This window comes from Erpetoichthys calabaricus, chromosome 1, assembly GCF_900747795.2.
Source record: "Erpetoichthys calabaricus chromosome 1, fErpCal1.3, whole genome shotgun sequence".
Taxonomy (NCBI): domain Eukaryota; kingdom Metazoa; phylum Chordata; class Cladistia; order Polypteriformes; family Polypteridae; genus Erpetoichthys; species Erpetoichthys calabaricus.
In genome coordinates this window covers 50,257,573-50,270,534 of record NC_041394.2, presented here as the reverse complement: position 1 = coordinate 50,270,534, position 12,962 = coordinate 50,257,573, and the positions used below count along the sequence as shown (strand labels likewise).

Genomic DNA, 12,962 nt, shown 5'->3' with positions numbered 1-12,962 from the left:
GCTAGCTTTGAGACATTCAGTTAGTTGCTGAACTCTAAGTCAGTCTGATACCTTTTTGCACCATGACACCTTTGATGTTAAACTAGGAGAGCAGTTGATCTGACTCTTAGTCATAAAAACATAAGAAATTTGACAAAATTTCCATTCAGTCTATTAAGCCCGTTTGTTTAGCTAACAGCTAAGCCATCCCAATATCTCATCCAAATTTTTCTTAAAGGTTGTCAAGGTTTCTGATTGAACTATATGGCTTGGTAGTTTGTTCCAAATTTCCACACCCCTTAAAGACAGTGTAATGAAGTGCTTCCTGGCTTCAGTCCTAAATGAACTTCCTCATGGGAGAGATTACTTTAACCAGGGCATGGAGCAAAGAAGATCTCATGCATTCCCAGGGCCATTAAAATGGCTGAGTCTGGGTTGGCACTTGTGTGAGGTATGATCACATAATGATGTGTGATCAAAGCTTTAATGTTTCAGTGCCTGTGTAGAGCTGTCTGTGCCTACATGGATTTTTCTCTGAGTTTTCTTCAGTTTTCCCTCCCACATTCCAAAGAAAAGCAGGTTTGGTTTATTGACAACTCAAAGGGGTCTCAGTACGAATTTGTGTGGGACAGTGCTCAAATTCTGGCTGGTTCAGGGTTCGTTCCCATATTGTGTGGCCAGGATGAGCATTGAATGAATAAGCAGGTTAGTTAAAGAATGAATGAATGGATGGATGATACCTGGAAATGGCCACCAAATTGAATTCTCAAAAGCAGAGGGCACCAGGGCATCGCCCTTCAGCTTTTCACAGCTAACATGGGCCTATCCATTGAAACTGAGCGGCTGGAGTCCAGACTGGGTGTGGTAGTGCACTTAGAAATGACCACAAATATGAGCAAATTAATGGAGTTATTGAAAATGATAGTGATAAGGCTGGCCTAAAGCTGAAAATAAGTGTGGAAGCATACTTGTGGAAGCATACTTGGAAAAAACTGAAAGCGTAAATAAATTGATGTGGCAGCCAAACTTGGAAAAGATAGAAAACGTTAATAAATGGATGTGGACACATACTTGGAAACAACCAAAAATGTGTATATATGGATATGACAACGTAGTTAAAAGTGACTGAAATCATAAACTACATCTTTTAACTGCAGAAATAGGTGTGACAATGCAGTTAAAAATAACAATGACCAAAAATGAGAATGACTCAGTAGTGCTAGAGTCATCAGATTTTACAAACGATATGTGTGGCCAGCTATTTCTGTATAATCAAAAATGAGCACAATGGGATGGGAGTAACTGCAGCGTACTTGTGGAATTTTTAATTTGGCATATAACAGCCATAACGGAGGAACTGATGTCCCAACTGGGCTGGCTCCCATTCCACTTTCAGGTTGGGCAGAAAAAATAATGAACTGACCAGAGGAAGCTGCCTACAAGGATCAGTCGTTCCTACAGTACAATAGGTGGGCAGTGCCCCTCTGGTCTGGCTTCATTTTGGACACCTGCAGGGCTGCACTGGACTTGCAGTCTGGGAAGGCAGCCTTGTTGGGTTCCTCAGTTGAACACTTCCAGGAGAAGACTCCCATATTGCATGACAGTTCCGCCTGACCTGGAAGTGCTTCCTGGGTGTAATGTTCTTGCCCTGGAAGTCCTCCAGGTTCGAACATAAAGGTAGGTGCCCCACCTCTCTCGGATGAGTTGGAGTCGGGACTAGGTGGACAACGTTCACTTGAGAGGAGTGTAGAAGGAGAATAAATAATTGGAATTGTGACTATGATTGTTTTGAGGGAAAAGAGCTTGCGAAAAGGTATTTTACATAATAAATGATTACTTTTTTGAACCCAGGACTGTTGCCTGCGTGGTTGTGTCTGAGGTTTGAGGATTCAAGACCGCCCCTAGTGGTCACAAGCAGTAAACATTTGGCTGTAATTGTCAACATCATACATTTTGCCCATTTCCCTCGTGCAGTCACTCCAAGAGCTCATACAATTATTGTTAACTGTACGCTTCTCCTGTGTCAACAGGGGTGGTCTTGGTGGGCCTCCTTGACAGTTTTACTTTGGTACTGGCCTTGTGTTTATCAAATTACCCGCCTGCAAAGTTGCATATAAAATGGTGATAGCAGAGGAGGCCATAGGCACACTGACCTAGTGGTTATTTTGGCTTCAGGACCCTTCTTTAATTCCAGGATTGCCATGTTAGGCCCTGAAAGCACCTCTAAGGTGACACAGCTTGCATTTACAATTGAACCTTTTAATTTGCAGTCTTTTTCCACTCATCTACAGTGTACTGCTGCAGATATAATTTCATTAGCGCATGAGGTGGCCTGGCTCAGGGTCATAACGGTGTTAGTGCCTGGTTTTGTAGTCACTTGGCCTCCATGTCTTTAAGCATTCAGCCACACACTGAGCTACTTCGTGAATTGAAAGCTTTTCCTTCAACACCTTCTCCCACCAGATTATGCCAGCACAAAGTCATAATAGGATTTTGTGTGATCTGGATGAGGTCCATACAGTGAGCTCGAGTCTGAACTAGAAGTGGCAGATGTAGAAGCTGGCTGGTTATATGCCTCAATTATTTGCCCAATGGCCTGCAAGACATTCTAAAACAGGGAAATCATTTAAACTGAACTGGTCGAATTAAAAAAGAAAGGCCTTATTGTGCCTTCAGGCAAGCGTGTCTCCAACAGCTGTGTGTCTGGTAGGGTTTTGTTCTAAAAGCCATCACCGAATAAATCAACATTGTGTATGTCCCAGCATCTCAATCTCATCTTCAGGAAGGTCACTGTGCAAGAGTGTGCTTAGCATGGCTTGGGGAAGGAGACAGGCAGAGCGGGAGAGAAAGAGAGATGTTTATCTTTTCTCCAATTCGGCCTGTATAAACACTGCCAGCACAGTCATTCACAGAGAGCTGTATGATTGCCTTAGCTCACCGCAAAGCATAGCTCCTGGAAACCTGGCGCCATTAACCCTCATTGTGCCAGGGATTTACACTGTAAATGCTCCTTCGCAGATCTTTACAAAATGAGGAGTCCCTTTGTATGGAGTAATTTATGTATCATGGACAACTTTTCACATGGTAAGGACTTCCATTGAAGGGTAATTCATAGGGTAAGATTCCATATGGATTTTCTCGTATGCCTTTTGACCTTATTACATCACCCTCCTACATTCTGTAAACTCTCTGGCTTGTTCATACATACAATATATTCACTGTTAAGCCCCCTCCTCAAAAACACCTCATTATGTAGATGTTAGCCACTACATTGGTGGAGTAGCCTTTGAAGTCTTATATGTTGTGATGACCCCCATATGAGTTTTTATATTCTAAGTGTTCTCTTGTAGAATTTTCTGAATCAACTTAATACAATTTGGCTAATTTTATGTAAATGTCCCTTCACTAGACTTTATTAGCAGAAGAAGTGATACCAGTTAGACATTACATTTCTCATTTGTATCCTTCTCTGTCCCACACATCACCTGTTGCAGATCTGCTCAAATCACTACACTGAAATCATAATGGTCACAATGGACAGTTTCCAGTGCTTTCTTTACCCCTCACTGCCCCATCAGATCTCTACAATGATATTATAATGTTCTTAGTAGACAGCCCACACTGCTGCTGCTATCATTAGATGAATGTGTCACTGGCTTATCGTGTCTCTACACAAATCTGATAAAACTCACAATGTACAACACCACCCCAATGATTGGAGAGACCTAAACTCTACATGAAAATTTTCACTAATTCAGTTGTTCTTTACAACGATATAATAAAGGGTGCAATAAACAGCATCTCCTACTGGTGGTATTAGACTACCTATTTAACAACAACATCAGCCTCATTTACAAATTTTACACCATCCACCACAGCTACTCATGTCAAAAGACTCCAAAAAGCCAGCTTCTTCAGGTGTAACATCAGTGTTTTTATAAAGTTAACAGTAACATGAGGGCAACTCCATTGTATCTTCTGCCATGTACAACAAAGCTATAATGTGCACAGTAGACAGCACCCTAAATTGGTGGCCTGGAGGACTGGTAATCAAAAGCACCCCAGCTAGCCTCATCAGGTGTCTGAACTGGTACAACATCACTGGTGCTATGATTTAGGGGGCACCCAATGGTGCCAAAACCATCAGTTGTTCATTAAGCCCTTACGCCGGTCATAATAATGTCATATTTGACTGAGACCTTTCATTTCATCAGATTCTTGTACTAATAAGACTGGCATTACAAAGTTCACACTTTATTTTGGGAAAGCAGAGCAGAAGGCATAAAAAGAGCATTCCACTTATTAGTTTCACTGTAGTGTGGACCTTGAAACTCTAACATGGCACCTGTCCCAAGATGTTGCCTCTGCACACATACGCAGCTTTTCAAGTGTAGACACCGAATTCCTGCCTTTTGTAGGGATGGCCCCTTCTTAATCAAGAGAATTTAATAGATCGCCTTTGCCATGGAACAGTTACAGCATTTCTCAACTAGAGTCGATTAAGGAAACAGACCAAGGCAACTTGAAGAATCTGAACTGGCACAGCTCACTTCTGCCCCTCTATGTCTCTGATGCACCCCAGAAAGCCACCTGCATCACTTGTGTCACAGTGCGGCCTTGCTCAAATATAAAGGTGGTGTGCCTCGCGGTGGCTACCTCTTCTGATGTCTCAGATTCTTTTTTTCCCCTCTATCTCCTCCTTCAGAGCACCAAAGGACCAGGCTTAGGACTCGGCCCCAGCAGGTAGTGCTTGACAACTCTGCTTGAATGACTGCAGATAACTTGACAAGTAAGCCAAAACCTGGCAGACGTGAACATTCTGAGAGCAGAAATTGCAAATATTGACTGGGACCCAGAATGAGAAACTAGGGTAGGTCATTAATAACCTGTTAGTGACAAGCCACCTTATTTTCCACTGTGGCTTTAAGGCATATTCAGAGCTTCATATTCAGGGCGAAGAAAATAATCCAAACGACTCTCCAGGAAGGCAGGAAATGGGTATAAAAATAAGCGCTAGGCTGCTCCTGACTTCCTGTTGAGGGGGCTGAGGGGAGCATAGTGCCCCATTGTGAGCAAGAGGGCTGATAATTAGACAGAGGAGACTCTGTTCAGAACTCCAAGGGCCGTAGCCAGAGTAAACTGTATAAAAGTGAGGAAATTGTACAAATAAATGTGCAGCATGGAGGGCCCCTCAAATCTGAATTGATAAAAGCAGAAAGAAATGCCCGCCGCCCATCCGCTGCAAAAACCCACACTTGGGAAGTAGGGGAGTGTTTGTGTTCAACATTTTAATGGAGTGGACAGGAAGACCTCTATACCAGAAATAAATAAATAAACTCCATTTCCACTGTGCTCCAGCTTCCAGTCCCATGACAAAGGCCGTTATACATCATCTGATAGCACCGACTTTTAGCTCTCAACACCCTGACAAAGAATCTATCGTCATATAGCACCTACCCACAGTTTATAATGCTCTAACAAAGACGTTTGTAGATCTTTATATTGCGTTCTATCTCTGCTCGCAGTACCCTAAAGAATACATCTAAATATATTCTTACAGTGCTTTCTTGGAGCCCTGATCAAGACCCTTGCATGTCATCTTGTAGCACCCACTTTGAGTTCCCAACACCATTGACAAATACCACTACTTGTTCTTTTTATAACATCTACCCTGAGCTCCCAGCCACATAACCAAAATCCTTTACATCTTCTCATACACCTTACTTACTTTCAGTTCCCAGCACCATGACACAGTCTCTATGCAGACACTTACTGCACTTATTCTGTCACCCTGTATATCGCCCTTTTGTACCCAACTATGACATGTGTGTGTTTCAGTCTAACAGCACCTAACAAAGCTCCCTAACCATCTTCATAAAGGGTATACTTCATCCCAGTGACCCTATATTGTACATTACCTTACAGCATCTAAATTCAGTTCCCTGCCAAAGACCCATGTACATGTTTTAAAAACAATTACTGAGAGTTTCCAGCATCTAGACCCTGATCCCCATGTATTCTATCATAGTGGCTACTGCCACCTTAACAAAGTCCACTTTATGTGTGTTTAATGCATTTCTTAGTCCTAAATACACTTAATGGACTATCATTACCATCCCAGCAAAGATCTGTCTTCATCATCTGACTGAAACCACTCTACCACAACACCTGACAAAGAGCCTATGCTGTATATTCTACATTCTATACACTGTACTGGAACCTTTTTGCCAAAGGATGTGAGGGACCGAAGAATGGAATTGGCCACTTCACTAACTGCTGTTGAGTGGCCCTTAAAAGGACCTTTGGATTCTTCAGCTGACATTTCCACCACAAGGCTCCATACACTCTCAGCTGCTTCAGTCTTTTACCCTCTCATACACACCGGTTGGCTCCACCTCACTCCATTTACCACCGTTTTCTGGTGCTCTGTGAACCAACTCAAGACCAAGGTGTGCATCTGAGACTCACTGGCAGTGGCGGTTATGCATCAGGGCTGATGGACTCTATCAGTCAGGAGCTGCCTTTATGCCAGATTGTCCAGGCAGTCACGGCCCCCTCAGACAGGTCTCAGCCACCTGAGGAATAGGTCCCTCTTAGGTCCAGACCTGGGGTGCTTCACTGTCCACTTCTCAGAACCATTGTCCTCAAGGGTAGCACAAACTTGAAGGGTGCAAGATGATCTGGCCCATCTGCTTGAAGTGAGCCATTGTGAGTGTGACTGTGGGTTCCACCAGCATTATTGTTAAACCAGTCCTCCATCTCAGGGTTATTAGTTGGCTCTCTCACAACTGCCACCAACGTAATGACTTGGATGGGTACGAGAGATGGAGGAATGGATTAACTCCCAGCACCTAGTACTCTTGTAAAGATTCTAATACTTTCTCTTATAGTACCTACTTTGAGCACTGAGGACCCTGGTAAACACCACTGTGCATTACAGACAAACAGAAAGCATAGCCAGCTCTGTCATAAGGGTGGCTTGGATGTGCACCCCAGGACCCTGCCTGCACAGGGGCCTTTGTATCTGCCAGGCACAAAAAGTCTAATAACAGGAAAAGTCAGAGTTTCACCAGCGGTACAGGTACTCACAAGAATTCACTGTCCAGCACACACGCCAACCATGCTCGATCTTCATCCATCCATCCATTATCCAACTCGCTATATCCTATCACAGGGTCACAGGGGTCTGCTGGAGCCAATCCCAGCCAACACAGCTGGCAGCTACCTAATCAGAGCTGAATAAAAAGCTTTTAAAAGAGAATTATGAGTTCTGTCTGGGTGATATGGTTAGGTCATGATCAGAACAGGTGTCTAAGTGTGCTGCAGAAAAAAAGAAAACAAAATCGATAGCCTTTCAAAAGGAGAGTTCAGTGGTGCAATGAAAAGAAACAATTAAAAAAGAGAACTGAACTGAATTGCTGTAATCTATGGCTGACACTTCTAAAAAAAATATAATGATTTGAACAAGCGCGTTGATTGAGCCATAAATACTGCAGGCGAGACTAATGAGGCCAACCTTACAGATAGTCAGGAGATGGCTGAATTCCACACAGTTCCATAACAGTGAAATATTCGTGAACATCTCTGTGGTAGACAACGAGGCTCCAGCAGAAGATATGACTCTTAAGCAACACCTAACCTAAAAAAAGGATCCCCTTTCCACTCTTCAATTTAATGTGGTGCAGAAATGTGTCCCCAAAATGCTCAGTCACCTTTTTGCCACAAAATATCACCGGCCTTTTAAAAATGTTTAATTGATGTTTGTTAAGCGCACTTTCAGAAATCGATTTTCTGCAGATGTGCAGCTGCACTCATCAATTAGTTTGGTACATTCAGTGAAATACAGATTCAAAAAGGAAGGTGAAGTGGACCTGACATAAAGTTTTGGAATTGTTTCTAGGTCAAATCCTGTACCTGATTTATCTTTATAATTTATAGGTAGATGTGCCTATGGGGGGTGTCTTTGTTGGGGGTAGTAAAGTGAGGTAATGGGGGAGGGATGTCTTTATAGATAAATAGAAGAAAGAAAGAAAGAAAGAAAGAAAGAAAGAAAGAAAGAAAGAAAGAAAGAAAGAAAGAAAGAAAGAAAGAATGAACGAACAAACCAACTTTCTTACTTTATTTGTCCTAAGGGGAACTTTAGCTTTTTATAGACGCTCAAGAAATATTACCACAAACACCAACAACCCATCTCAAAGAAGCATAAAGAATTACAAAAAGGAATAAAAACACTTAACAAGGTAAAGATAACTGACCTGTCCCGGTGAGGCATTATGCAGGTGTATTCCTGTTAGTATAAAGGAGCCCCAGTCGTGTTTCTTGACACACTTCTGCTGAATAATTTGTTAGCTGAAAGTCCTCAGTGTTAGTTTGTCAGAGAGAGGATGTGAAGCATTGTTCATAATGGCACTCAGTTTTGCCTTATTTTGTAGTATCTAATCTCCAAAATGACAAGGACCCTATAGACCTATTTATACGATTTGATTTCACCTTCTGCCACCCTGATAAAGCCCCCTGTATACCTTTTAATTGTTTCCGCTCTCAGTCTTCACACTTTATCTTCCAGAACATCGAGGTCAGCTCCCTGCACCCTAACAAAGTCCTTTATCCATTATCTGTAGTGTGTCCTGTCAGCATGCTGTTTTGGCTTTTGGCCCCCTGCACCCCGATAAAGCTTGCTTACAGCAGACATCTTGTTGCACATGTTCTCTGTCTTTATAGCTTCCAAATGAGCCCAGTCTCATTTCCCAGCATCCCACAGTGTGTATTCTTATCGCATGTATTTTCAACTTCCAGCATACTAGAAAGATCACAATACCATGCATTTTCAGACACCGGGACCCTGATAGTGCTCCTGTACATCTTATTGTTTTTATCTATTTATCCAAGGTGACTTACAAAGCTAGTTATAACACATACAACAATGGTTAGAAGGTGCAAGCATCAAAAGCAACAGAGAACAAGATCAAAAACTGAGCAAGAGGGAGTCATACTTCTACACTATCATTAATACTGCAACTTGACAAAAATCACCATCCTAAACAGCAGTAGCTATCCTGAAGAAGAGACACGAAGCAGTTCCAAAATATTTAATGAAAGTTATATTGTAGCTCACGTTGTCAGCATCCTGCATGTTGTTTGTGCACCATTCCCATAACCCAGCATGCTAGCAATGGCCCATATGCATCTCACTGCACCCACTGTCACGTTGTTGCTCCATGACAGTGACTCCGTGCATTTTCTCGTCTTTCTCTCAACAACCTGACCAACTATACCTAAACATGTACCCTTCATTAGTGCCCATCATTTTGAAAATGTTCCCTTAGAGTACCACTTCTTAACCACTAAAACTTCTCCCACCACCTGGACAAATGATCCCTTAACCAATTAATGGACTCACTTTCAGCTCCCAGAATCTTGACCAAAAATCTTTTTTCTTGTACCCTGTTTCAGGTTACAGAGCTCTGGAAAACAAACCTCCATTTTCAATCCTATAGAGTCCCCTTTTGATGTAATGCACCTTAACAAAGGCACTCTAGGAGATGACCCCTATGCCTCATACTGTGTGTAATCTCACCTCGTAGCACACTAGACCCCCCCAACCCCACTAATGCTATGTCCATTGTCGGCCATAAGCACCTGTCATGGGCCCCCGCAGAGCTTTCCACTCTCAAGAATGTCTCCATCCTCCATCCTGGCAGAACACGTTCATTTTGCTTGTTACTTCCTCCATTTCCCTGTTGACTTCTAAGTTCCACATTCCCCATTCAGGTGATAAGAGAGTCTGTGTGAATAAAAAGTCATTTATCTTCAAAGAGACTCGAAAGCAGACGTTCCCCATCCCGATGAGCCAGGATGGCCACAGTTTTTCAGTCTATCGATGTCTTAATTAGACGCCGGTCTGTGGTGTGTACTGGTCTGATTGGACCCGATTGTCCCAGTTCACACTTTAGAGCTAACCAATAGTGCAGGTTTCCCCTCACATGCTTATTGCACAGGAGTTGATGCAGTCTTGGATCTTTTATGTCATTTTAATTTTCTTTGTTTTTAAATTTTTAAGTCTTTTATTGCTTCCTTTCGTTGCAAGTAAAAACATTTAGCACAAGTGTGGAGCAGCTGCTCAGTCCCATTTCCACCTGCTATGCGGGTGTTCTTTATAACCTAGCAGCTTCAATAAAATTTTTAGGACCAAATAAGAACAAAAAATATTTGCGGTCTGAGGAGGACGAGACCACATCTGTGAACAGGACGCTTTATTTATAGGAATTTCTGACAAATCACAGATTACATTACCAGCATGAAGTGGCCTCATAGTAAGAAATCCATTTGCCACGGTAAATCCGTGGGACTGGGCTGTCATGTCACTGCTGTGACCCTGTCTCCACTCACCTGACCACAACCCCACCCAGTCTAGCCACCTCACCCTACCCTCCTACTTTCATGGTTCTCCGAATCAGAATCCGTGCCTCCATCATGTCTCTTTCTCTAATAATTCACTCCACCCCTGAAGATGCCAAAGCACTGTGTTTCCCATCAGGTCACAGGTGTCGTCTCAGCATGGCTGGTGCTGGGGGCACATATGCGTTACCAGCACAGCAGGACACTCTCCAGGTCATGCTGACCTTTTGTTTCACACCTGCCTAGTCAATCTGCTCAGGACATAAGAAACCAGGTGTCCACTTGCAAGGAGGCAGTCAGGAGATTCAATACGTTGTTGCCCCCCGAGGCCAACTGCCTGAGAGATGCAAGCAGGAAGCAGAAAAGTGGCGGCATGGAGTATGCTTTCAAAGAAAGCTGGGGCTGTGAGTATTTATTGAGAGCATGTGTCTGTGAAACTTTAACTGCAGCCGCCTCATAAAAAGCAGAGAGCTCGGCTGATGTTAAGTTTTGAGTTTCCAGGGGAGAGGCAGAGTGGCCTGCCTTCCTGTCAATTAAAACTACATTTCCCAGCAGTCAGGACTGTGTGTGTGAGAGAGTGAGAGAGAGAGAGCCAGGGGCATCACCTTGCCATGTGAGCGCATTGGTTTACTAGACTGAGACCTTTTAAGGTAACCCCAGTTTAGATCGCCTTCAGTCTTGGTTACTGATATCCACCATGGAAAACATTGGGCTGCTTCTAGTGTGGCTATGCAGGTGACGCACCTTTCCTCTACAGCAGGGGTCGCCAACTCTAATCCTGGAGGACCACCGTGGCTGCAGATTTTCATTCTAACCCTTTATTTAATGAGCACCCTGTTTGGGCTGCTAATTAACTTTATGTGAATTCACTTAGATTGAATTGCTTTTTAAAGATTTCTTCATCGTTCCTCTGAATTGCTTCCTTAAATGGCACCCAAACAGAAATGAACTGTGAAGTGAGGGAGCCAACAGAAGACCAACTAAGTCAGGGCCTCAAACTCCAACCAATTTCATTCCATCCAGCTGCTTAATGAGGTGCTGATTCTTGTTGTTCATTAAACCCGTTCTTTAATTCTGTTTCTTGTTGCTGCTCTTGTGGTGCATTAGCAGACATTTCTGAAATTGTTGATTTTCTCTTTTCTAACAGCACTGCTAAAATGTTTTGTGGGCCTGAGCAGACCAACATTCCTGAGACCTTCACCTTTCTTTACTTTCAGATATTGTATGATGGACGGCAGTTGTTTTGGTTCATTTTGTATCTCATTATGCTAATCAAGAAATAGAAACAATTAAAGGATCTGAGTCTTCAACAGCGAGTCAATTCAAATTACTTCAAAAGAAGTTAATTAGTAAAAACAGGCCACTCATTAAGAAAAGGGTTAGAATGAAAACCTGCAGCCACGGTGGTCCTCCAGGACTAGAGTTAGTGACAGCCTGCTCTACATGATTAGATAGAAGATTGAGGGCTCTTTAGCTCTAGGAGATGCAAGGAGGACACAAGTTTCACTGGCTCAGGACATCTACAGTATCATAAATAGCAGAAAGAGGATCAAGAGTCACTACTAGAGTAAAGCAGCCAATGGGGATACTCAGTTTGGGGTCATAATTTACTGACCAGCATAAGAAACACTAATGGTGGAATCTCAAAGTGCAAATTGGGCGTTTTCTCCTCAACCTCCATGTTCCTCTAGGGATCCACTCTGCATGCTGCCCTGCCAACCCTTCGTTCAGCCTTAAACAAAGTGAACTCCATGTTTTGAAGCAGAATAATCTTCTTGTCTGCATTTGCACTGCATTCCCACAGTCCTTGACACCTTTGGGCTTGTTAGCTCCTTGGCCCTGCACAGTGGTTCTTCTTAGGGCACTCTGTAATGAACACAAAATCACTAAGTTATAGTAGCAGCCAGCAGCCTTTGGTGCCACAATACTAGACAAGTGATGCCATTACTGCCATTATTGAGCTTCTGGATTTAATTTGTTCAGGTTTCTCTTTTATCCCAATAAAGAGTCACATTGAGCTCAAGGACAGATTGTCTTCATTTTACTCAGAAATATTCTAACTTGGCAGACCCTCACATTTATCAACATATTTTTAATTTCCCACGTGTTCTTACACTGCATTGCTAAGTATCTTGTGTGCTAATTGAAAGTGGAGGAGAACGTAGAGACCACCTAATTGTGCCAAGGTCTAATTCACATGGGGACACATTGTTTGACAGAGTGGAAAATGTCATTGAGCCCCCTGCATGGGAACTGGACTGCTTCTGTCTTCTTGTGGTGATGTCCGACATTAACCACCATGCCATGCCATACTGAGCCCGACTCAGAAATTCTTGTAAGGTTTGCTCGGTTTCCATCCCCTGCTGTTCCTGCTGAAGTCAGCTGTCTTTGCTCATGTCTCTATCTTTTTCTCTGCAGGGACCTCAAGAACAATCTGATCAGCACAATCAGTCCTCATGCCTTCCAGGGTCTGCTGGAACTCCGCAAGCTGTGAGTAACTGCTGCGAGCCCCCCACCTCTCGCCACTTGTCATTCTCCTACTGCTCTCATCTTTCCTTCTGTTCCCTTAGCTTAAAGCATAAAAA

The 12,962-nt window shown here is 43.0% G+C and overlaps 1 protein-coding gene across 1 annotated transcript in view; it reads left to right on the top strand.

Moving 5' to 3' along the window:
• adgra2 (adhesion G protein-coupled receptor A2) overlaps positions 1 to 12,962 on the top strand; it is a 184,657-nt gene that overhangs the window by 125,037 nt on the left and 46,658 nt on the right. Inside the window, exon 3 of the mRNA XM_028799174.2 lies at positions 12,796 to 12,867. Within this exon, the coding sequence (XP_028655007.1) occupies positions 12,796 to 12,867 (72 nt within the window). The remainder of the gene's footprint in view (positions 1 to 12,795; positions 12,868 to 12,962) is intronic.